The sequence below is a fragment of the Elaeis guineensis genome, chromosome 6, assembly GCF_000442705.2.
Source record: "Elaeis guineensis isolate ETL-2024a chromosome 6, EG11, whole genome shotgun sequence".
NCBI classification, from domain to species: Eukaryota; Viridiplantae; Streptophyta; class Magnoliopsida; order Arecales; family Arecaceae; genus Elaeis; species Elaeis guineensis.
In genome coordinates, this window is record NC_025998.2 from 64,846,478 (window position 1) to 64,873,038 (window position 26,561).

The 26,561-nt window shown below is 38.1% G+C and overlaps 1 protein-coding gene across 1 annotated transcript; it reads left to right on the forward strand.

Moving 5' to 3' along the window:
- The first annotated feature begins 298 nt into the window (after positions 1-298).
- On the forward strand, positions 299-26,561 carry LOC105035635 (kinesin-like protein KIN-12C). Its single transcript, XM_010911254.4, has 16 exons — positions 299-641; positions 1,080-1,214; positions 1,319-1,402; positions 1,517-1,642; positions 1,798-1,857; positions 1,956-2,009; positions 2,125-2,217; positions 17,005-17,100; positions 17,330-17,478; positions 23,104-23,253; positions 23,327-23,456; positions 23,542-24,540; positions 24,629-24,727; positions 24,823-24,939; positions 25,039-25,794; positions 25,992-26,561. The coding sequence occupies exons 1-16, from the start codon at positions 366-368 to the stop codon at positions 26,229-26,231; spliced, it is 3,564 nt and encodes a 1,187-aa protein (XP_010909556.1). The 5' UTR covers positions 299-365; the 3' UTR covers positions 26,232-26,561.

Consider the following 26,561-nt stretch of genomic DNA (forward strand, 5'->3'; position numbering starts at 1 on the left):
AACTTGCATGTGCGTCGCACATGCGGCACGCTTCTAAATAGAGCCTTGTATTTGGACAAGGCCAGATAATTCAAACGCCGCAACGGCTCTTTGTCGGAGCAGAACTCGTTGCACCAGCGAACAACGTAACACTAATGAAAGACACCTGTGTGCCAGCCGTTAGATTCACCCTGAAGGGGCCTATTACGCGTTTCTAAGAACTCATAAACGATTCTGGCGGAACACCAGAGCAGGCGCTTCCCACTTCCCCTCTATTTGAATTCGAGCTTCTCCTTGCCCTCTTTCCGTCCTCCCCTTGCCCCTTTCCGTCCTCCAAATTTCCATTCCCATTTCTCTCGTGCTCACTCGCTTCCTCGAACGGCCAAATGGAAGCCCTACGAATTCTGAAGCCCTCATCAAGAGCGATCTCTCCCCTTCTCCCCACATCGCCCTCCGGTGCCGGCTGGAAGATGAATTCCGGTCGTCATACTGCCAGATCCGGTCGTGAGAACACCCCACCAGTGCATCATAACGTCCAGATCGACCATCCGACCTTGCTGTCGGTTCCCAAGAAGCCTCTGTCCTGGCCGGATCGCTCCCTCTCAAGTGAGAGCCCTAGATCGGACGTGCCAGCTGTTGGATCTGTTGATCCTTCCGTCAAGGTCCCCCTCTGCTGATACCCTAGTTTATTGTTTATGTGTAGTAGTGATAGTTGTGGAATTTCTCTTGGAATTAAAGAAAAATGAATGCCTCTTTCAAGAATCCTAATACAAAATGATTTTGTCTCCGGGAATTTAATGTACTTTCCAAATTGATCTTTTTTTTTTTGCAATTTTGAATTTGATGAAAATTTCGTCGAAGTTTCGACTGTGCAAATAGAAACTGATCAAATTTCCATGATATCTCCATTTCTGAAATCTTAATTTACCCCCTTCATGGTGACGTTTGCCCCCTTTGAGAGATTGACTTCTTGGGCTAATACCAACAGTTTCTAGGTGGAGAAATTTTTTTATACTTAGTTTGAGGCCGGCAATTTTGATGTTACGATTTATACTTGCTCTTTAAATGGGATTTTGATCTGTCTTTTGATTCTTTTGTAGGTTGTTGTGAGAGTGAGGCCAGCAAATGATCAAGAGAAGGAGAGTCAGGTGGTGCAGAACGTCTCAACTGATTCCTTATCGGTTGGAGACCGTATGTTTACATTCGATTCTGTTCTTGGTCCAGATTCCACTCAGGTATGAACAGCTTCCATCTCTGGGATTGTGGAGTACAATATAAATCTAGATTCAGAAAAGCCTGAGCTGATCCATTGTTGATATATTAAATCACTTTTGTTCAGGAAGATGTGTTCAGGTTGGTTGGTGTTCCTTTGGTAAAGAATTCTTTGGCTGGTTTCAACACTTCAATTGTATCTTATGGACAGGTATTATACATGGCAAGCTGGTTTGGGATTGTGATTCTTTTTCTTTTGCAACAATTCTATGTGACAAAGAGCTCAGAAATTTTTTATATCATTTTAAATGTGAAATATCAACAGACTGCAAGTGGAAAAACCTACACAATGTGGGGTCCACCGAGTGCCATGGTTGATGGCCACTCCACCAATAGCTCCTTGGGCATAGCGCCTCGTATCTTTCATATGCTGTTCTCGGAGATTGAAACGGTAGGTTTCCATGTTTTCTATGTACTATTTTATAATTTGGTAGAGCTTACCGGCACCTAAGCTTCTTCTTTGCATGTGACAGCTAAGCTTGATTTTAGATATAATTTTTACTTCTGTGATGGCTGATCATTATATTTTCGTATATTATCATACAGAATCAAGAGAATTCAGAAGGAAAACAAATAAATTATCAATGCCGATGTTCATTTCTCGAGGTGAGTTATTTTCTTTTTAACAAAGTGAGCTACTCTGCTTCATGTATATGAGTTGTTAATCCCACTTTTTTTTTTTTTGTGGGGTTTCTGTTCTATAGGTATATAATGATCAGATAAATGACTTACTCGATCCAACGCAGAGAAACCTTCAGGTAGATGGGTTTTAGTATTTGCTAAAAATACGTCATGTTGGTGTTTTAGTGTTTGCTACTTGTGAGTCTTTTTATATAGTGTGCGATAAATATGGATGAACTTCATCATTGGCAGATAAGAGATGATGCTAAAAATGGTTTCCATGTGGAGAATCTGACTGATGAATATGTGACCACAGTTGAGGATGTTACTCAAATTATAGTCAAGGTATTTTTCTGGTATATATTTCTTATGGGTCCTTTGTATTATGGGATTAGGCTTGCATGATAGGTAAGCTTTTTAGCTATTGTTTTAAGATGGTTGATAGGCGACAACTTTGGCCCTTTAAGTTGACAGTTGGTAGTCAAGGAGGTGCTCGTTGAGTCAATGAAGAAATATGAAATGTTTCTCCCAGTATCTGTTACATAAGTTTGATTTTCTCCTTCAGTTGATGTTCTATGAACCTTGCAAGCAATTAACTCATATGCCTTAAATATTTATTTATTTTACTTTCCTTGAAGGAATGATGAGTGTCTTTGAACTTTAATACATCTCATTAATCTCTTTCCCATAGTATTACATACATATATGCACATACATACAAATATAGTACGTACATACATACATAGATACTGCACACATACATGCATTTTATGCACAAACACAGACACAAGTATATGGGCATGTGCATTGCATGTTGTTTTTGGGTTTAAACTTAGTAGCAGGAAACTTCTACCTAGGGTAGATATCAGTGATTCTCCAGAGACTGTGAGAGATAAGGTAGGTAGATGCAGTTTTTGCTGCATTCGTATATGCATGAGAGAGAGGTTAAAAGATGGATGGGATTGGTGGTTTGAGAGAGAACATTGTCAAGAAAGGTGTAAAAACATGGGACCAGGAGAGAATCTATTAATTTTGATATATCCGCATTACATGCCACTATAACATCTAATATGTACAATAAAGTTTACAAAGCTTTTTTCGAAAATCAAAAATTTGAAAGGTGGAGTATTTTAAATCTTAATTTTTAATATAGTATAGATATTTGTAAATATGTCTTTATGTGCATATTATTCATGTACTACATGACCTTTTTTGCCGATGGATCCTACTTTTGAGACTTTACCATGCCAAAACCTCATAACAATGCCTGTCATCACAGAATAGTCGGCATGTCCTCATTTGCAGTGTTCTTGTTTGATACGACATCAGAAATATACTTCTTTTGCAATTGTCTGCATGTGAACCATAATTGCTTCACCTAATTTTTTGAACTTCAAAGCCAAAAGTAGTATTTTTCATCATTAATAGATTCATGATGATACATCTTCGTGAAGGATCTCTTAGATTTCTCACACGTATTTTAATTAATCATATTAATTAAAACAGATTTCACATGTATTAATTAATTATATTAACTAATTAGAGTTAGAAGAATGAAAAAGATCTAATCTATTTCATTAGCATAGTGGAAATAAAATAAATTACCCAACCCTTTGTGTGAAAGAGAAAAACTATTCCCAAGATCCCAATATATATGGGAGAGAAAGATTTAACAAGTATTGAAAGAAAAATATAATTTTCTTTTATACCTTTGTGCGGGTTGATGAACTTCCTAACTGATAATAGTGGATTAGTTCTTTTCCTTATAGCTACACAAGTGCCTGGCCTCCACACAGAGTTGGAGGGCTGATCTGCAATCAATTGGTTCTCCGGGTTGCTAGCTTTCTTACAAAACCTTTGCTTGATGGAATTCTCAATGCCTTGAGAACAGTAGTAGGGTGAGAGCCTTTTTCAAGATCCTTCTTGCTGAAATCTGATTTTAGCAAGACAAAGAAGAAGAGAGAGAGTCTCAAGGCATGGAGGAGAGGGAAGAGAGGGAGGGGCAGCAGCCTAGGGGTAGGGGATGCTTCTTTGGGGCGTGAGATTCTTATGAACCCTTAGGGCTTGGCCACTTGTTTATAGGTTCAAAACCTTAGGGTGGCACCCCAAGCATTTATGAAAGATAATCTCCTTGAAAGAGTCCCTGACCGCTAGGATTCTTAGAGAGAGAATCCCAGTGCAGCCACCCCATATAATTGAGCTAAAAATTTCTTCTTTGGCTTGGGTGGCTAGGGTTTCAAAAACCCTAATGGTGCTGCCCCAAACTTTCTCCATTTGCCCCTTTGTTGGCACCTAGGGCATTATGCAAGAAACCCTAGGGTGTGGACCTAGTTGACTGATCAAAGTGATGCGAAATTCAGTGCAGCGGTAAAATGATAATTTTAAAACTTTTTCAAAATTATGATTTTACAGCGGAAAAATATTAATTAATCTAATTAATTAACATGAATATGCCCTACACTAGGATCTAAATATGATATATATAGCATGCATGTATTTAAATTTAAAATTCGAATTTGAACAGTAAACACTTTACTGTAATGTGTTCAGAACACAATACCTTTGTGCGGGTAGTAGATCGTCGCAATCTGATCACCGTCGGGAGAGTCTGATCGTCGCGATGCAGCCACACAGCGTGTTTGGCCTCTGCAGATCATCCACACGAAGCTCCCAGTCTGATCGACTCCTTACGAGTGCTAGCTCATTGTAGAGCCCTTTCGACGGCCGATGCTGATTGAACTCCTTCGATCGATGTCTGCCGATTCTTCGGATGCTTCGGATCGTCAGCAGACGTGCTTGAGAGGATGTTGAAGATTTTTCTAAAATTTGGTGGGCTCACGATACTCGTAGCTCACCTTCTCACTTCCCGAACTCCAGGCTGAAACCCTGAAAAACTCACTGAAACCCTGCGCACACTTTTTCTTTCTTTTCTTTCTTTTTCTCTCGGAAAGATATGCTTCACCTTGCACACAAGGATTCCTCACGCCCAGATTTTCTTCAAAAATTTTTCCTGCACATGCCCCACTCTTCTCCTCCTTTTAAAACAACAACAAACGTCTTATCCACGTGAGAGGATAAAGATGAGTAATTGCACATTTGAATTCAAATCAAATTTTGAATTCAAATGGAAATCAATTTATCCCTATCCACTAAGGGCGTGAGAAGAGGAAGGCGTGGCTTAATTTGTGCGTGAGTGATTTCATGAGAAACATTTTTTCGTGTAATAAATGGGGCGTTAAAAGAGGATAAGGTCAAGGCGCTAAGATTGGTTGCTCATTCAAATTCAAACTTTGTTTTGAATTTGAATGGCCAACCAATCATCCTTATCCACTCATTTGGCGCATTAAAGTAAGGCATGAGGAGGGCTTTGCATGAGAAAAAATTCATGAGAACTTCCTTCTCGTGAATTCAAATGGGCACAGTGGAAGTGAGGTGGCGCAGGGAGAATGGATCAAGGTGGTTTCATTATTTAAACCAATCTAATTGAACCAAATAAGTTAGGCCCAATTAGACTAATTTAAACCCAACCAAATTAGGCTTAATTAGGCTCAATAAAATCCTAATCAAATCAGAAATTGATTAAGCTCAACCCCTAATCAAATCAGGGACCAAACCATCTCAACGATTAGGTCAACTCTTAACCTAATCGGGTCAAACCCAACTGAATCCAAAAATAATTACTCAATCAAATTGAGTTAATTAGCGATCAAATCACTAATTAAACCTCTCATAAATATTGAGTCCAAATTCGATGGGTAATCGGGCATCAGAATTCATCGATATGTAACCCTGATCGAAGAGTCCTAAACCAGTGGGACTCTTGACCCCCGGTACCCAAAATGTGTGGAATTCATGATCAGAGAATCCTGATTCTCGATCATAGAATCTCAGACATGAAGGACTCTTCACCAGCTATCAGATCAGATAGAAACCTCTAATGTGTGTGACCCCGCAAGTTCGAACCTAAGCCGGTAGCACAGGAACCAATTCCTGTACTAATCAAAGTGACCATCTAGCAATGGTACCCGATGTGTATAATTCATCCTTTTGACCCCTGTGTTTAGGATGACTTAGGGTTAAACTGTTAACCCTGATCAGATCATCCGAATCGTGCTCAACTCAAACAATCCTGTGACTCCTCACTAGGACTACCTTGGCCAAGATTTTGCTAAATTGAAACACGACTGTACACAACTCCTAAATTGGAGTGGTCAATCACATCTTGACACACGCACCGACAAGTCAAGTACTTGACTACACCCAGCAGCCTTCCGTCATTGAATTAGAAATTCAGGTAGTCCAGTGCCTAAGTGCAGTGAGTTGCTTGCAAGTCACCGTGGCGGTCTCAGGTCGGAAGGATATTTATACCCATATTCCATCGGAGCAAATCTTGACAGTAGAAATAGCTCCGGAGTCGGTCACGTTCAATGCAGATGTACCCTTACATCTCACCTGTATGCCATACCAGTGTCTACACACTCTTTGGTTAAGAGGACAACCATCCTATATGGCATACAACGACCTATGCTTGATAAACGTTATCGTCCTTGGTAACAACATATCATTTGGTCGCGAACAGATTTAAGGACTAAACGACAAATCTTCCTTTGTCGAGTCTAAATAGTCTTAAGGACTTCACCACAACATAGGAGTTCATTAGAAGATGAAACATTTTGTGATGAAAAATACCAAAATAATTTTTATTAATTCATAATTCATGTACATATACAAAAATGAGCACAACCGTCAACAGGCTGATGATTGACTTTGGGACACTATTCCCAACAATCTCCCACTTGGCCTAAAGCCAATCGGTGCAGTATCTAATACCCATCTTCGACTTGTAGTCGTCGAACTCCTTCACCGCAATGGCTTTAGTGAATGGGTCGGCCAGGTTTTCCTTTCCGTCGATCTTTTGAAGGTCGACGTCACCTCGATCCACAATTTCTCGGATGAGATGGTAGCGGTGCAGAATATGCTTCGTCCGCTGGTGTGCCTTGGGCTCCTTCGCCTGAGCAATGGCTCCAGAGCTGTCACAGTAGAGCAGAACTGGACCAACAAGAGAGGGTGCTACTCCGAGCTCGGTGATGAATTTTCTCAGCCACACCGCTTCTTTGGCAGCATCTGATACAGCGACATACTCTGCCTTGCAAACTGAATCAGCCACTGTGTGTTGCTTGGAACTCTTCCAGCAGATAGCCCCACCATTAAGGATAAAAATAAATTTCGACACACTTTTGCTGTCATCGTGATCAGACTGGAAACTAGAGTCTGTAAACCCTATAAGTCTCAAGTCCGATTCACCATAAACAAGCCACTGGTCTTTAGTATTTCTTAAATACTTCAGGATGGTTTTAACAACCTTCCAGTGATTCTCCCCTGGATCAGATTGGTATCTACTCACTACTCCTAGTGAGTATGCCACATCTGGTCGTGTACATGTCATGACATACATGATAGATCTCACTGCCGAAGCATATGGAATCCTACCCATATGCTCTCTCTCTTGAGGTGTTGTCGGACAATCCCTCTTTGAGAGAGAAATTCCATGGCCTGTCGGTAGATAGCCTTTTTTGGAATTCTCCATGCTGAATCTCTTCAGCATAGTATCTATGTACGTAGACTGGGATAAACCAAGTAACCTTTTAGATCTATCCCTATAGATCCTCATCCCTAGGATGTAGGAAGCTTCTCCCAAATCCTTCATGGAGAACTGTGACGACAGCCAAATCTTTATTCCCTGTAATGCAGAGACATCATTCTCGATTAAGAGAATATCATCCACATACAATACAAGAAATACCACTACTGGACCATTAGCCCACTTATAAATGCAGGGCTCTTCTCCGTTCTTAACGAAGCCATACGTCTTGATCGTTCTATCAAAACGTATGTTCCAACTCCGGGATGCCTGCTTAAGTCCATAAATGGACCTCTATAGTCTGCACACCTTAAACTCATCAGTGGACGTGAATCCTTCAGGTTGTATCATATACACCTCTTCATCCAGCTCTCCATTTAGGAAAGCTGTCTTCACATCCATCTGCCAGATTTCATAGTCCAGATGGGCAGCTATCGCAAGCATAATCCGAATAGATTTGAGCATTGCCACAGGAGAAAATGTCTCGTCATAGTCTATACCATAACGTTGACGATATCCCTTGGCAACCAGACGGACTTTATAGGTTTCCACCTTTTCGTCTGTGCCCCTCTTCCTCTTGAAGACCCATGTACACCCTATAGGTTTTACTCCTTCGGATGGGTCAACTAATGTCCACACATCGTTGACCTTTATGGACTCCATTTCGGATTTCATGGTCTCTAGCCATTTCTCAGAGTCGGATCTCTGCATTGCATCCATGTAGGTGATCGGATCCTCATCGTTTTCATCAAGTTCGATAGGATCGTCGTTCCGGATCAAGAAACCATAGTATCTATCTGGTTGACGTGGTACTCTACCAGATCGCCTTAAGGGTGCTTGAACAATGAGCTCCGGATCTGATCTAATCAAATCCGATTTAGGTTCAGCAATTTGTGTTGGTTTTTTCACCTGTCGAACTTCGTCAAGTTCGACCTTAGAGGCAACAGTCCCTTCACCAAGGAACTCTTTTTCCAAAAAGATTGCCTTAAGGCTGACAAACACCTTTTGCTCATCAGCCAGGTAAAAATAATACCCTTTGGTCTCTTTTGGGTATCCTATAAAATTACACTTATCAGACCTAGATCCTAGCTTGTCCGTAATTAAACGTTTAACATAAGTCGGACACCCCCAAACCCTAAGGTGCGAGAGTACTGGCTTACGTCTTATCCATATCTCATATGGCGTTTTGGTTACAGACTTACTCGAAACTCTATTTAGAAGATAACAAGCCAATTCGAGCGCATATCCCCAAAGGGAGATCGGCAGACCAGCAAACCCCATCATGGATCGAACCATGTCCAACAAGGTCCGATTCCTCCTTTCAGATACACCATTATGCTGTGGTGTTCCAGGAGGAGTCTATTGAGAGAGAATCCCATTCTCCCCAAGATATATCAGAAACTCATTGGAAAGGTATTCACCTCCTCGATCAGATCGAAGAGTTTTAATACACTTTCCAATTTGTTTTTCTACCTCATTTCGGAATAGTTTGAACATTTCAAATGACTTCGACTTATGTTTCATTAAATAGACATACCCATACCTCGATAGGTCGTCTGTGAAGGTTATGAAGTAGAAATATCCACCTCTTGCACTTGAGCTCATGGGTCCACATACATCAGAATGTACCAGACCCAAGAGTTCACTGGCTCACTCACCTTTTCCAGTAAAAGGTGACTTGGTCATTTTACCAAGAAGACAGGACTCACAGGTTGGAAGTGATTCACAGTCACCTACTTCAAGAATTCTTTCTTGGGCCAACCTGTTTATCTTGTTCTTATTAATATGACCTAGCCTACAGTGCCAAAGGTAGACTTTTGACATATTATCTATTTTAGGATATTTATCGAAGGTTTGAACCACATTAACAGGTTGTGATAGAAAGTAAATTCCATTATAAAATTGTCCAACAAACATTGTAACACCATTCAAAATGATATTGAAAATATTTTCTTTTATTAAAAATTGATAACCGTACATGGCCAAAAGGCCTACAGAAATAATATTTAATAAAAAGCTTGGATAATAGTGACATTCACTCAGAATTATATTTCGAGAATTGATTACAAGGTTCATGATTCCTAATGCTAGAACTGGAATTTTGCTTCCATCTCCAACATTTAGGAACCTCTCGCCTTCATCAAATCTCCTACTGACCTGCAGACCCTGCATCGAATTGCAAATATGATAAGGGCTTTCGGTATCCAATACCCAGGCAGTAGTATCACAAATGAAAAAGTTGCAAGGTGTTATTATATAAGTACCTTGCTTCTTCTTTGGCCTGTTCGGGTCCAGTGAGGCAATGTATAGAGGACAGTTTCTCTTTCAGTGCCCCTGCTTCTTGCAAAAGAAGCACTCCGCCTGGCTCTGGTCGGGTTTGCGCTTCTTGATCTGACCCTGTGCAGACATCCCAGCATGCGGCTGCACCTTCTTATTCTTCTTCTTCTTGTTCTTCCCTTTCTTAAAGGGTCGACGACCAGAAGAAGACCCTCCCACAATATTTACCGACTCTTTATGGAGCTGGTCTCAATGTTCTGCAGCAACTCCAACAAGCCGTGGTAGTTCACTGCAGGCTTTGTCATTCGAAAATGAGTAAGGAAGGGAAGGTAGGACTTGGGCAGAGAATTAAGGATCGCATCCTTATCGAGCTGCTCATGCAGGGGAAAGCCCAGTTTACTTAGATGCTCAATCATTTCGATCATGTACAGTACATGATCAGTGACTGAGGCTCCATCCCTCATCCGAGCATTGAAAATGACACAACTAGTTTTGTGCCTTTCAACGTCGTTAGGCGTGCCAAAAGAGTCGTTCAACATTTGAAGCATCTCTTGTGGCTGGGCGTTCTCGAACCTGCGGCTGAACTCATCATTCATTGCTGCCAGCATTATGCACCGGACGGTAGTGCGATCGTTGAGCCACTTTTGGTAAGTGTCTCGGACCGTACCTCTAGCATTCAGGGCTGGCTCCTTAGGTGTCGGATCCGTTACTACATAAAGAATCCGCTCATGCTCAAGAACGATTTTTAATTTTCGATACCGCTATCGAAATTAGGTCCCATGAGCTTGTCATTATCTAATAATGACCGGAGCGACAGGGTAGTGGCCATAGATGCATAAAGGAAAACCAGACCTATATTAGTACATAAATTATTAATACTAAAGACTTAGACTTTAGTCTAAAGTTTCTCTCAGTATTTTTACGAATTGGTAGCCTCAACCTCCAATTCGAGGAATTACTTTAATTTCTTAGTGGGTACTAGAATCCACACAGACTACACACAAACCCAACTTTGGTTGGTCAACCCATGTGTATCTATAGGTAGGTTCATAACCAGTTGTTTCTCTAAACAACTTCTAGTAATTGATTTTGTCCCAAAACCTAATCAGTAGGCTTTGGCCTCCACTGAAAAGATCTGGTTAGGTCCAACCATTAACACACAAGCCCAACTTTGGTTGGTCAACCCATGTGTATCTATAGGTAGATTCATAACCAGTTGTTTCTCTAAACAACTTCTAGTAATTGATTTTGCCCCAAAACCTAATCAGTAGGCTTTGGCCTCCACTGAAAAGATCTGGTTAGGTCCAACCATTAACATGACTTGATTTGGTGAATCGGACCAATAAATGATCAGGCCCGACTTTGGCCGGCCAACCTGACCACCATCAGAAAGACTCAAACCAAATTATCATATTATGAATGATAATTCCATTAGTCAATAAGCACCAGGCCTTTGGGTCTCCAATGATTATTAAACTAATGGACTGATTATCACTCACTTAATGAGAGGCTATGACTTAGTTATCACTATAACTTAATCATTTTAGGGACCTAATAATTTTGAGAATTTTATTAAAGGATAGATGAGAAGAAAATATCATATCCAGCCAATTTCAATCCTCCCACTGACTTCACCAAGTTAAATTAAAAAAGATTTAATTAAAGCCGGCATTAGGAACACCTAAATCAGTCACACTGATTTACCTAATGACATGGGTGAGCCCTGATCACCAAGTGACCTAATCAAAACTTAATTCACCAGGTTGGCCAGGTAAGTGAGATCAGTGGTGGGGATATGCCATTAACTCGTCAGAGATCGAATCACTGCAAGTAGCTCCCGTTTAAAAACCACTGGTCAAACTGCCAAACTTACCTTAGACACCAATCGGTTCATTAGTTTTAATTTGATCAACTTAGTAAATTGGGTTCCACCGCGTAGCCATGAATTAAGTCCATCTTGGTCTAATTAAAGACATGGACCCATTCAACTACAACTATTGGAGTTGAGTCTAGAGTATCCTTGACCTAATCTAATTCAACTTTTGATTAGATTTGACCAATTACTCTAATTTAGTTCATTTCTTTAAGCTAACCTTAGGTCTAACCCAATTATGAACCTAATCCATCTAACCCATTGACCCACAAGTTTATGCAATTGTCTTAGGTCTTAATTCACAATTCTAGACCTACTAGACAATACTTAATTTTTTTAATTAAGTATTTGGGTTGATGGGTTAGGGTTTGGCATTTCGAAAATAATTTTTAAATTTGAAAGATTTTATTTTCTGTTCACCAAATATGTTGACTCATTTCACAAATAGATCAGCACATTTCATAAATAGCAATCCTATTGCTAATTACATAACAGAAAATAACTCAATCAAAATAAATCATGAATATTCCTTTAGTTCTAATCTAACATATTCATGATAAATTTCACAATTGAACCTATACAATTAATTCCTTTCGCTGCTTCATCTGCATAGGATATAATTGTAGCGGCACCCCAACCGCCATAGGAGACCCCATCGAATGGGAGGAAAGGGCCTTTAAACCCTACTTTTCTCCTATGACCGGACGACCATGGCAACCAACCCAATTCGATTACTTGCTACTTGGATCAAGTATATCTAAATATACCAATTTCAAAATTTAAATTTCAAATTTTAAATTTTAAATTTTAAATTTTGAATTTTAAATTTCAAACAAATTTTAAATTTTAAATTTTAAAATTTAGAATTTCAAATTTTGAATTTTAAATTTTAAATTTTAAATTATCAAATTTCAAATTTTGAATTTCAAATTTTTGAATTTTGAATTTTTAATTTCAAATTTCAAAATTCAAATTTCAAATTTTGAATTTCAAAATTTGAATTTTGAATTTCGAACAACTTTTAAAATTCAAATTTTAAATTTTGAATTTCAAATTTCAAATTTAAACTTTTAGATTACAACTTAATCTACATATGCAAATATATATATCATATCTTAGAACCTTGCTCTGATACCATTTGATGGGAAATTCAGTGCAGGGGTAAAATGGTAATTTTAAAATTTTTTCAAAATTATGATTTTACAACGAAAAAATATTAATTAATCTATTTAATTAACATGAATTTATCCTACACTAGGATCTAAATATGATATATAGCATGCATACATTTAAATTTGAAATTCGAATTTGAACAGTAAACACTTTACTGTAATGTGTTCAGAACACAATACCTTTGTGCGGATAGTAGATCGCTGCAATCTGATCATCGTCGGGAGAGTCTGATCATCGCGTGTAGCCACACAACATGTCTGACCTCTGCGGATCATCCACACGAAGCTCCCGGTCTGATCGACTCCTTACGAGTGCTAGCTCGTTGTAGAGCCCTTTCAACGGTCGATGCTGATCGAATTCCTTCGATCGATGTCTGTCGATTCTTCGGACACTTCGGATCATCAGCAGACGTGCTTGAGAGGATGTTGAAGATCTTTCTGAAATTTGGTGGGCTCACGACACTCGTAGCTCACCTTCTCACTTTCCGAACTCTAGGCTGAAACCCTGCGCACACTTTTTCTTTCTTTTTCTCTCAGAATGATATAGACCTTCACCTTGCACACAAGGATTTTTTACGCCCAGATTTTCTCTCAAAAATTTTTTTTGATCACGCCCCACTCTTCTCCTCCTTTTAAAACAACAACAAACGTCTTATCCACGTGAGAGGATAAAGATGAGTAATTGCACATTTGAATTCAAATCAAATTTTGAATTCAAATGGAAACCAATTTATCCCTATCCACTAAGGGCGTGAGAAGAGGAGGGCGTGGCTTAATTTGTGCGTAAGTGATTTCATGAGAAACATTTTCTCATGTAATAAATGGGGCGTTAAAAGAGGATAAGGTCAAGGCGCTAAGATTGGTTGCTCATTCAAATTCAAACTTTGTTTTGAATTTGAATGGCCAACCAATCATCCTTATCCACTCATTTGGTGCATTAAAGTAGGGCGTGAGGAGGGCTTTGCGTGAGGAAAAATTCATGAGAACTTCCTTCTCGTGAATTCAAATGGGCGCAGTGGAAGTGAGGTGGCGCAGGGAGAATGGGTCAAGGTGGTTTCATTATTTAAACCAACCTAATTGAACCAAATAAGTTAGGCCCAATTAAGACTAATTTAAACCCAACTAAATTAGGCCTAATTAGGCTCAATAAAATCCTAATCAAATCAGGAATTGATTAAGCCCAACTCCTAATCAAATCAGGGACCAAACCATCTCGACGATTAGGTCAACTCTTAACCTAATCGGGTCAAACCCAACTGAATCCAATTCAATTGGGCTTGATCCAAAAATAATTACTCAATCAAATTAAGTTAATTAGCGATCAAATCACTAATTAAACCTCTCATAAATATTGAGTCCAAATCCGATGGGTAATCGGGCATCAGAATTCATCGATATGTAACCCTGATCGAAGAGTCCTAAACCAGTGGGACTCTTGACCCCGGTACCCAAAATGTGTGGAATTCGTGATCAGAGAATCCTGATTCTTGATCACAGAATCTCAGACATGAAGGACTCTTCACCAGCTATCAGATCAGATAGGAACCTCTAATGTGTGTGACCCCGCAGGTTCGAACCTAAGCCGGTAGCACAGGAACCAATTCCTGTACTAATCGAAGTGACCATCTAGCAATGGTACCCGATGTATGAATAGGTCGAATAGTCACAATCGCAACACTCAGAACCTACGTGAATATGGTTACTGTATAATTCATCCTTTTGAATATGGATGACTCAGGGTTTAACTGTTAACCCTGATCAGATCATCCGAATCGTGCTCAACTCAAACAGTCCTGTGACTCCTCACTAGGATTACCTTGGCCAAAGTTTTGCTAAATTAAAACACGACTGTACACAGCTCCTAAATTGGAGTGGTCAATCCCATCTTGACACACGCACCGACAAGTCAAGTACTTGACTACACCCAGCAGCCTTCCGTCACTGAATTAGAAATTCAGGTAGTCCAGTGCCTAAGTGCAGTGAGTTGCTTGCAAGTCACCGTGACGGTCTCAAGTCGGAATGACATTTATACCCATATTCCATCGGAGCAAATCTTGACAATAGAAATAGCTCCGGAGTTGGTCACGTTCAGTGGAAATGTACCCTTACATCTCACTTGTATGCCATACCAGTGTCTACACACTCTTTGGTTAAGAGGACAACCATCCTATATGGCATACAACGACCTATGCTTGATAAATGTTGTCGTCTTTGGTAACAACGTATCATTTGATCGCGAACAGATTTAAGGACTAAACGACAAATCCTCCTTTGTCGAGTCTAAATAGTCCTAAGGACTTCAGCACAACATAGGAGTTCATTAGAAGATGAAATATTTTGTGATGAAAAATGCCAAAATAATTTTTATTAATTCATAATTCATGTACATATACAAAAATGAGTACAACCATCAACAGGCTGAGGATTGGCTTTGGGACACTATTCCCAACACAAAGATCAAGTCAAAATAGGTTATTTTGGCTAGGCACAGATGTCATACACCTGATGTATCCAAACTCATTTGGGTGCATGCGTCCTAGGCCCAAATTGATCCAAGCCTTTGACCCAAATTCAATTGAACCAAATCCCTATTTGATTCAACTTGAATTCAACCATAATTAATTTGATCCAATAAAATTAAGACATGCAACATTTGCACATTTATCCTTGAACTTGCTAATCTTTAGCAATGAAGTCCTCACTACTTGTAACAATTACAAGTTGATCCAATAATCAATCGCATTAATAATTTGGATTCCAACCATCCGATCAATCTCAAACTCTTTATGTATGTGACCCCATAGGTTCTATTCTGTCTGGTAGTGAGTTATGTTGTGATCTCCATCATAACATCATTGAAACTCTTTTAAACGAATTTGAACACTTCCAATTCTTTCCCAATAAAGAATCATTTGATCATCTATTTAATTTTTTATGGACCCCACAATCTACCAGTGACACCTAGCAGTATATGATGGTAGGCCAGCAAAATGAAATGGAATGAACCTTTAGGTATAGTTACCATATGAAACAGTCCTTCTATCTTGGGTTCCAACAAGATGGAGGTTATGAATTACTCGTTAAACCATAATATTTGTTATATAAAATTTACTTGACTTGAGTTCCTGATGTGAAGTACGTGAAACTTTTTTTCTACTATTCACACTACCTTGGCCAAGATCTTCTGAACTCAGTCTCATAAATTATATGAGACTATCTTTCTTATCTACTAAGGATAATATATTCCATTTTGGTGCGCATCCTGTTCCTACAATGAATCTATTATAGCCAACAAGCACAAGCAAAGATCCATATGGCTAGGGATCAAGTATATATACAATCAAATCATAGAAATCTCACTATGAACAGTCGAGACACCTCAAGTCTAAGGGCTAGTCACATTATTATAGCATCGAGTAAGTTACTGACAAGTGGATAGTCATCCAAGTGATTTTTCATAATGGTCATGCTCGGTATTTTTGTTCTCTAACATACACTTGCACTTTCACTCCAGTATCCCCACACTGTAGACTCGAGACTCGTCTATCCTAAAGAGAAATGATTTGTGCATCGATTGGATCAATCACCGTCTTTATCAGTATCTATTGACTGAGAGCACTTAGGAATTAATTATTAATAACACATACCTCAAATTCTTTACACCTGAGAATATATATCACCTTCTTATTAACTCCTTGGACAATTCATGGGCACATAACACAACATGAATGCAAAAATAACCCAATTTTATTTATTTGAAAAATTCAATTATAAAATTATGCTTTTAAAAAGTTTACATGTGTTAGCCTAGTTGGCTTCTAGAGCATACAACACTTCTATCATAAAAATATTTGGTAGATTACTTTATCGACTTGTGTTGTTCATGTTGTTCTATAAAAAATCAAAATTCTATATCTATCTCTTCTTTGAATCATTTCTACTATAGCTTGAGTTTATCTTGCCATATTACAAGCATACATCTCATTTCTTTAGGTTGTCTTATATATCAGTTTTCCCCCAAGTGCTGTCTAGATGTCACTGGTGTTAAAAAAGAAAAACATTGATTTGTATTATGTAGTGTTTGCTAGCTTGCAATTTCATCTTTGGTTGCATCGAGCATGCTCTGCTTGGCTTTTTCTCCCTTTTCTAAGATTTTGTTTATGCTGCAGGGGCTCTCAAACAGAAAACTTGGTACAACAGCTATAAACTCCAAGAGTTCACGTTCTCATATAATATTTACTTGCATTATTGAGTCCTGGTGCAAGGTATTTTTTAATTATTAGAGTTGAATTGATCATTTTTATGCCTAAGAATGACAATCAAAGTAATTTTCTGGTTATGATGACATGAAGATGTTATCAATTTTTTGAAAATGTTTTTTGCTTTGAATTGGGGTATGTTTTTCTTTCATATGATCTCTCTAAAAGGGATTATGTGGCATATGTGTCACCTGCTTCTTTGTGAATATAATAGAGCATTATGCTTGCGTTGTAGGGATCACCATCAAATTGCTTTAGTAGTTTAAGGACTAGCAGGATCAGCCTCGTTGATCTTGCTGGATTGGACTGGGATGAACTTGAAGGTCTTGGAAAACAATGTATAGATGAAGGAAGACATGTTAAACGTTCTCTTTCAAGACTAGGGTAAGATTTTCTTCCTCTCGTAATGGTTAAGCTGGGAATCCTGGAGAAAAAATCAATTCTTTAACTCTCTCATTTTGCTCCATGCTTATTAATAGTATTGCACATTTAATTTTTATCAATTTCCAGCTTATGAAATATTCTTTGCAGATTGGTTAGTATGCCCAATTGATTGATCAATTGGAAACAATTTATTTTGAATAAATGTTTTTTAGAGACTTAACTTGCAGATGAGATCTTGGGGCATAGCTTATAGAGATATAGTTGACACTGGAAATGGTACTTCTTTTTATTTTTGTTTTGTCTTATGCTAAAAATTGGTGAGTGCAGACCATTTTCCAAATCATATTTTTGCTCATTCTCTTTTGACTTTAAAGGAGAGAAGCATCAAAAGTCATCTGAAATAATAAGTCAGGATATAATTGAATATGCATAAACAAAAAAAAGTCCTACATGCAATTGGACTCCAAACATCCATTAAATCAAACCAACCATTAAATACATCCTAATCTTGAATCAACCACATATATCACATGTGCAGGACTATTAAAACCACTAATGTATCCAAGAATCCTTTCCATGTAGCTGCAAATCCTAATCTTTTCTAGCAGGAGAAAGTTGCAAACAACTTGAACTATGTCCTATTGGCTATTAAGGGGCGCTTATTCATACTCCTAAGGCATCTTTCATCATTCAAACTATAGGGGCATAACCTGAAAAGGATTAAACTATTAAAACCTTTTGAATCAACTGCATCTATGGCATGTGCAGGACTATCAAAACCATTACTGTAACCAACAAGCCTGTCCTAGTTATAAATTCTCACTACACATTTAGTTTTTCAGAGACATGGTGTGAATACTGCCATCCAAATTTAGACCCGAGCCTTTTTTAGTGAGAGAGAGGTGCGAATAAGGTGAATTAGTTCTTGTTGGCTATTAGGGAGCACCTTTGTGGTGCTTCTAAGGCATCTATGGTTATCCACACTACTTATGCATTATTTTGAAAAAATTCAAACTACTGAAAGATTTTGAATTCATCATTTAATAATTTAGTTATCATTAAAAATGATGTTTAGGAAGTTCAGAAATGCTACATAACATTATCTTTGTAATTGATGGTTCGTTATGAAAATCAGAAATGCTATATATGTATTGGTTTCCTAAAAGGAGAAAAAACAAATCCTGCTATCCTACCTATGAAAATCAGTTGAAAAATTTGAAATCTGTAATTTAAAAGTTGCTTCCGCCCCATGAAGGAAAAAAAATTGCCACCTATATAAAAATTGTAAATACTAGGGAAGATGTACAAATTTGTTATCTATTCTTATCAATTCTATCCCTTTAGAATTAAGTGTAGTTTTGAACTTTTTTCTTAGCTAAGCACATGCAAGGCACTACTTGACAAAAATAATAATTATTATGATAAAAGAAATACAAGAGATAGCATGACATATATTGAGATTCCTAGATTGATATATATTTTTCTCTCTCCTTTGTTTGCTTTGATCTTTTGGATGTAATAAATTATTAACTCCACATAGTCAAGTTGTAATGATCTAGGACTTCATCCAAAAGGACTAGTGTTGTTCAGTTAGACAACCCAAGAGGGGGGGTTGAATCGGGTTTTCAAAGATTTAAGTATATGCTGGTTTTTCAAAACAACCTAAGAAGATGCAGTAAATGTGCAGCAACTTGGTGCCCAGTTAGACAACCTAAGAGGAGGGGGGGGGGGTGAATTAGATTTTCAAAGATTTAAGCAAGTATGTGCAGGTTTTTCAAAATAACCTAAAAAGATGCAGTGAATGTGTAGCAAATACAGTGAATAGTAGTAAAAATAAATTAGTAAATACTAAACAATAAGTAAAGCAAGTAAACATAAGCAAGCCACACAAATACAAGAGATTTTATAGTGGTTCGGTGCACTCCAAGCACCTACGTCCACTCTCCAAGCTTTACTTGAAAATTTTCACTATAATCCACTGATTATGGTGCATTTGTTTTAGCCAGGATTACAAAAAAAATTCAGTTGATTTTTTGGGCTCACCAACCACAATCTTACAGCCTTTTTTTAGGCTTACAATCTAATTTTCAGGCTTGGATTACACCTACTCCCCAAGTTTCAATCCTTTAAAACTTATTACAATAGATTTCAGCAAGAATAAAAATTACAACACACAAAGCTCCTCAAAAGAGCAAATAAAATACTTTGAATGCAGCTTGAAGATCGCTTGAATGTTTGGCACAAGAATGCTCTCTCTTCTCTTGATGATTAGCCTCTTAAATATTCAAGAACTCTTAGGTTTGGAGGTGGAAAATACTCTTCAAGGCATTAGAGGCTGAAAATAGGCTACTTCCCTTCAATAAGCTATTCTTGATGGTCAATTAGGCTTTTTCTTCATTAAAATAACTCTCCTTTCCATTTAAAGTAATTTGAATTAAAAAACTAGCCATTTTTAGACATTGGGGATGGATTTCAGTCATTTGAATGACTTTTGGATGCTTCTCCAACAAATTCTGCATATTCTGTTATGACTGTTAGAAATAATTGAGTTGACTCGAACGTCTATGAGTCGGCTCGGATTCAGCATGAGTCGACTTGAAATATTTTGGAGTCAACTCGGTCTCAGTATGTAGAAAATAGCTCTCTATCTTGTGAATCGAGTCAGCTCGAAATATTTTGGAGTCGGCTCGAAAGTGTGCCAGTCTTGCGTGCCACAATCTGTTTGTGCCAGAGTCGACTCGAAACATACTGGAGTTGACTAGAACTCCTCCATTTAGCCTTCCTCATTCAATTTCCATCCAAACTTGATTTTTGAATTAAAAAACTAGCCATTTTTAGACATTGGGGATGGATTTCAGTCATTTGAATGACTTTTGGATGCTTCTCCAACAAATTCTGCATTTTCTGTTATGACTGTTAGAAATAATTGAGTTGACTCGAACGTCTATGAGTCGGCTCGGATTCAGCATGAGTCGACTTGAAATATTTTGGAGTCAACTCGGTCTCAGTATGTAGAAAATAGCTCTCTATCTTGTGAATCGAGTCAGCTCGAAATATTTTGGAGTCGGCTCGAAAGTGTGCCAGTCTTGCGTGCCACAATCTGTTTGTGCCAGAGTCGACTCGAAACATACTGGAGTTGACTCGAACTCCTCCATTTAGCCTTCCTCATTCAATTTCCATCCAAACTTGATTTTTGATTTTAAAACTTTCCAAGTGTTTCTAAATGACTTCAAGGCATATCATAAGGGTTTGCTTTCTACAAAAATATTTTTAACCAAGCTTCAAAGACATTAGTCCCCTTTTATGTTTCAATGTTATGTAATCATCAAAATCATTTTCTTAGATCAACAATCTCTTCTTTTTTTATGATAACAAAATATTGAATATAAAAATAAAGAAATAAAAGCTCAAGCTAATATAATATACCACTTTTAATTTCAGCAAATCATAAGAGTATCATAAGATAGAAAATTCAAATATTTAAGACTCAAATATGAGATATTGCATAACAGTCAAGAGAACTAACATCTCTTTAATAATTTTCTCTTCCATTTTATAAAAAATTCAGAATAAATTAATCTTTCCTTTAATGTAATGTTGGAAACTTCTAGTTATACAAGATGCAAAAACAAGATGCTTCCTCTCAATTTATTGCTCAAATTTTTCTTGCTCAATACTTTTCTTTTTTTTTCGTCATCAACAAAAAGAGTCAAACAAGGATACCACAAAAACATCAATAATAAAAGTGACACCATAAAATTATATCATTATAAATACAATAGGGATAAGCATAAGTAAGCATACAAATGATACCAAAAGATTTAAAAAGGATCACATATTCTTAATTCTCCTCTAATCATATAAAATATGTCCTCATTTAAAGATTTAGTAAAAATATCCACTAATTGATTATCAGTGCAAACAAAATCCAGCACAATATCATTATTTTGCATATGATCTTTAATAAAATGATGTCTTATATCAATATGCTTTCAATATGCTTAGCTCTTGAGTGCTGAATTAGATTTTTAGTTAAGTTTATAGCACTTGTATTATCATATCTTATAGAAATTTTATTTTGTTCAATACCATAATCCTTAAGTTGTTGCTTAATCCAAAGAATTTGAGCACAGCAACTTCTGGCTGCAACGTACTTGGCTTCCGCCATAGATAATGCTAACGAACTTTACTTTTTGCTAAACCAAGAGATTAAGTTTAACCCAAAAACTAGTTAGAATGTATTATTTAGATTTCTTGACCTTGTATAGATACCCAAGACCTCCTCAACACACAATCACTGTGGGAATAAATATATGCCTGAATGGATCTTCACATACTCCCCCCAATTTAAGCCCATGCATCCTCACCAGTATAAGAGTCTAAATCCAATCAAATTTAATCACAGGCACCACAATTGGCTCATGATTAGTCCCAAAAATCCGTATGCTATAGTGTCTCTTAGCTTGGGCCATGGGCTGGGTCCACTCTAATCTATTATAATAGCCCCGAACCTTGCCCAAAAAGATTAGCCAAGATCTATCACTTAGTTTCCTTGGCTTTGTATAAGTGCTTAAGATCTTCCTAGTGTACAACTAATATAGGACTAAACATACTCCCACACTAGTCCTCACACTAGTATGGGCAAATGAGCAAAATTCATATAGGTGGAGCTTTCTTGAAAAAGGAGGAGAAAGAAGGGAGAAATCAAGGCATAGTGGCTCTTGGAAGAATTTGGACCTATTATGAGTTATGTGATGACTTCTAAACAAATTCAAACCTTTCAAGCGTAGGTAATTGGGTCTTAACTTAGTGGGACATGGTGTTTCTCTAGTTTTTTCCCATATAGGTAGGAATTTGTTCATGGGTGTGAAAAGACATTCTCCATTTCTGAAATTTGGTGATGCTCTGGTTCAAATCCAATGGGTTGGACTACTTTGGTATTCTCACACCTTGGTGCCAACTACCTATATACTTTGTCTTTGGGCGAGAATATGTTGATGCATCATCTCCAAGGGCACATTTAACATGGATTGTTTATGAATAAACATGGGAGTTTACTATTGAAGAATGCTGAGTACACTTATCTTTTTTTTTTTCAATCTTCTATAGTTTAATTCATTTGCTGATTAAAAGCTTTGGCAGCTATAGGGGCAGTTTATAGTGAATGGATTGAAGTTGGCTAGTTTCTGAGGATTTGGATTTCAATTGGCCAATGACTATTTGATCATGACATACAGTCAGAATTCTCTTTTTCATAAGATAGCCATATATGATATGCTTTTCCAATTTATTTCCTTCTTTCTTTGTTTTCTAGTGAATATTGTCATCAATCTTATGATACATTGTTCCATATTAAGTATCACATGTCTGCATCATTCTGTATCATGCTGGACTCGGTATGACATAGCATAGTACTTCATTTTGCATTGCTCAGCTTGTGTTGCATTAATCCACCGCATGGCTCACTTCTTAAATGGCATGTGCCACTCTGAAAGTCGCATATGTGAGCGGCATATTTGAGTCTCAAGCTTGGTTTAATGTCTCGAATATCGCACTTAGAATTATGCAATTATTTTAAATTTAGCTTGACTTTTGTGGCTTTTCTTCTTTGGATGCATCATACAGGAAGCTAGTAAACGTTCTTGCAGAAGTCACAAATTCTGGAATGGACCAGAAGATTCCATATATGGATTCCTGTTTGACACATCTACTGCGGGAAACACTTGGTGGCAATGCGAAAGTTACATTTATTTGTACCATTTTCCCAGATGACAGGTGCTGCATAAGAAATATTTATAAGAACAATTTATTAATTTCCAGAAATAATTTTTTACGGTGATAAATGCAGATGTAAGGCTGGCACATTGAGTACGCTAAGATTTGGAGGCCGAGCAAAGCATATACAAAACAAGGCAGTGATAAATGAAATAACAGAAGACGATGTTAACGGTTTGAGTGACCAGATTCGTCAGTTGAAAGTAAGCTTATTATAGAAGAGTATAAGTATTGTACTATACAATTTGCTGAATAAAAATAACATTCATTTATGTCTTCTTGCTACAGGAAGAGCTAATAAGAGCAAAATCATATGAAGGCAACCGTATTGCAACTACTGGTGGATACTTTAAAGGACATAATGCTCGTGAGAGCTTGAACCTTTTGAGGGTGAGTCTCAATCATTCTCTGGTTCTACCTTGCATTGATATCGATTCAGAAGAAGACATGGAAGTTCATGAAGAGGATGTAAAAGATCTGTGTCAACAATTAAGCAATCTTTGCTCATCATCTGAAGATACCTTGGAGGATATCTTGGAAAACAAGAATTCCTTGAATGTTAATCCCTCCAAAGAAGGTCCAAACACAGAAGTTGACAATAGTATAGGCACATGCTCGGTCAATCATGAATTTAATGTTGGCTTTTTTCCAGCACAAAGTAGACTTGATGAAGTGCATTCTGAAATATGTGAGCCTCCAAAGGTCAGCAATGGCAGTGCTGTATCTGCTGAGAGTCTAATTTGCCAAAATGTTTCCAGTAGCGCAGGAAATGATCAGCTCCATTCTAGAAAGTTCATTCTTTCAGTCATTCCTGACCAGCAATTTCCCATACTCCAAGACCCTACTCCATGTTCATCTCCTAAAATCAATAATAACTTGAAGAAAAGCATCATGTCATCAGGGTTTTCAGCTGAAAGGAATGACGCATCTGAGACCTTCGGGAAGAGTGACCTTATCCAATCTTCCTTACAGTCAAGCAAAGTCAGCCCAACCGAGTCATTGGCTGCCAGCCTCCACAGAGGGTTGCAGATTATAGACTATCATCAGCAGAATTCATCTGCAAAGAGTTCATTTGCTGGCTTTTCCTTTGAGCACTTGACATCAATTTCATGCCAGTCAGTGGACAAGGTTGACACTGGCATGCAAACATTTTCAGAGCATGGAGGCACATCTCCAACTTTCCTGTGTTCAGCCTGCAAGAAGGTAGTAGACGTTAATGGTATCAAATCAGTTAATGATAACACAGATATGCAGATTGTACCATTCAATAAAGCAGGCACTACTGAGGTATTGTAGAAACTTGTGCTAGAGGACCAAGAAACTCTGTTTGTTAGAATTCGCCATTTTGGCTAATCTGTTTCTCTTGGTGAATCAGGATATTGATAAATTTTCTGGAAGCACTGCCACGAGGGAGGTGGTACTTGAAACTCTTTGTTTGGAGCAGGCAGCTACAATCAAGCATCTGAATTCTCTTGTAATTCCTTTATTTAAGAATGCCATTATTAATCAAGGTCAATAATACTTTTTTATATTAGACTTTGATGCAATTATTGCTGACAAATTATGCAGGTTGATGAGTATACAAAAAAAAAGGAGCAAAGCTGGAGTAGCGAACAGAATCGGGATGCTATGAGCTCAACTGATGGCGTTATGGCAATTATGGAGCTTGAAAATGAAGATCACATGGTTGGTACCTCTAGTTCATCTTCTTGCAACCTCCGCCTTTTTTTTTGTTTTTTTTTCTTTTTTTTGTTGTTGATGTCTGGAACTATTGAATGGTTGCAGCCTTTGAACCACCACTCCAAGAACAACACCGAGGTCTTGAAGGAAAAAAGTCTATTGAAAGAACTCCAGAATGACATAGATTGGGTTAATAATACTTCTTTTGACGTGAGAGAGAGAGAAGCACTTCTTATGGAAATTCAAAGCTTAAAAAGCCAGTTGAAGTCCTATAAAGATGCGTCTACCAATTATTCTCTCCTCGAGCATATTAGAAATGGTGACACACCTTCTCCAGATAAAGGAGGGAACGGGCTTGAGAAGGAAAGACAAAGGTGGACAGAGTCAGAGAGCAGGTGGATATCTCTAACTGAAGAGTTGAGACTTGATCTTGAATCCAACCGTAGGCTTGCAGAGAAGAAAGAAATCGAGCTTAGTCTCGAAAAGAAATGTACGGCTGAGTTGGATGATGCACTTCATAGAGCTGTCCTTGGGCATGCTAGGATTGTTGAACACTATGCTGAGCTGCAGGAGAAGTACAATGACTTACTTGAGAGGCATAGAAAAGTAATGGAAGGTATAGCAGAGGTGAAGAAGGCAGCTGTGAAAGCAGGGCGGAAAGGTTCCGGTTCTGCTTTTGCTGCAGCTCTTGCCGCAGAGCTCTCCACTGTGAGAATTGATAGAGAAAAGGAGAGGGCATATCTAAAGGAACAGAACAGGAAACTAAGAATTCAGCTTCGGGACACTGCAGAAGCTGTACATGCTGCGGGAGAACTTCTTGTGCGACTGAGGGAAGCGGAGGAAACAGTTAGAGTCACCGAGGTTGGTTTAACAATCAATTTAGTTTTTCTGGCTACATGTGTAGTCTCTAAATGCTACACTTCTTTGTTGATTGCTTATGTCACTGGAGCAATATTTTGATTTGGATATTTGTTGCATTAGGAGTTTTAACAACTGACCAAAGACTTATTTACTTGGACTGAGTGTGGTTGTATTTATCAAGTTTAACTTCCTGGCAGGAGAAATATGGGAGAGCCCAGCAGGAGGCGGAGAAGCTGAAGAAGCAGATGGCGAAGATGAACAGAAAGCATACAATGGAGATGGCTACTATGAAGCGTTATCTTGCAGAGAGCCGATTACCAGAGTCTGCTTTGGAGCCCTTCTACCTCCACGAATCTGAATTCGAAGAACACCGACGAGCTCCACAGCCAGATGACGATGAAGCATGGAGAAATGCATTCAGAACTTCATACCTGTAAAGCTACGCTGCACTTTACCAGAAGTTTGGATTCCACAGTTGTGTAAATTGAACGGGGTATGAGGAAGATCTCAGCTCTGTGATGCAGTGCTGAAGATAAATTGATGTCCACAGGTTTGAGGCTGGCCGGGGATCTGGCTCGGATCCCATTGTTTCTGAGTTGTTAGTTTGGCTTTGTTCTGTTTGCTATCATGTTGCAGGACCATTCGTAGCACAATTTAGTGAGTATTCATCATTTCTTAGTTCCTGGTGCTTGTACTCCGTCTGTTTGTAATAATGAAGAACTCAGGTCAAGCTTTTATAAATTGCTGTGTGATCATATCTGGAGTAC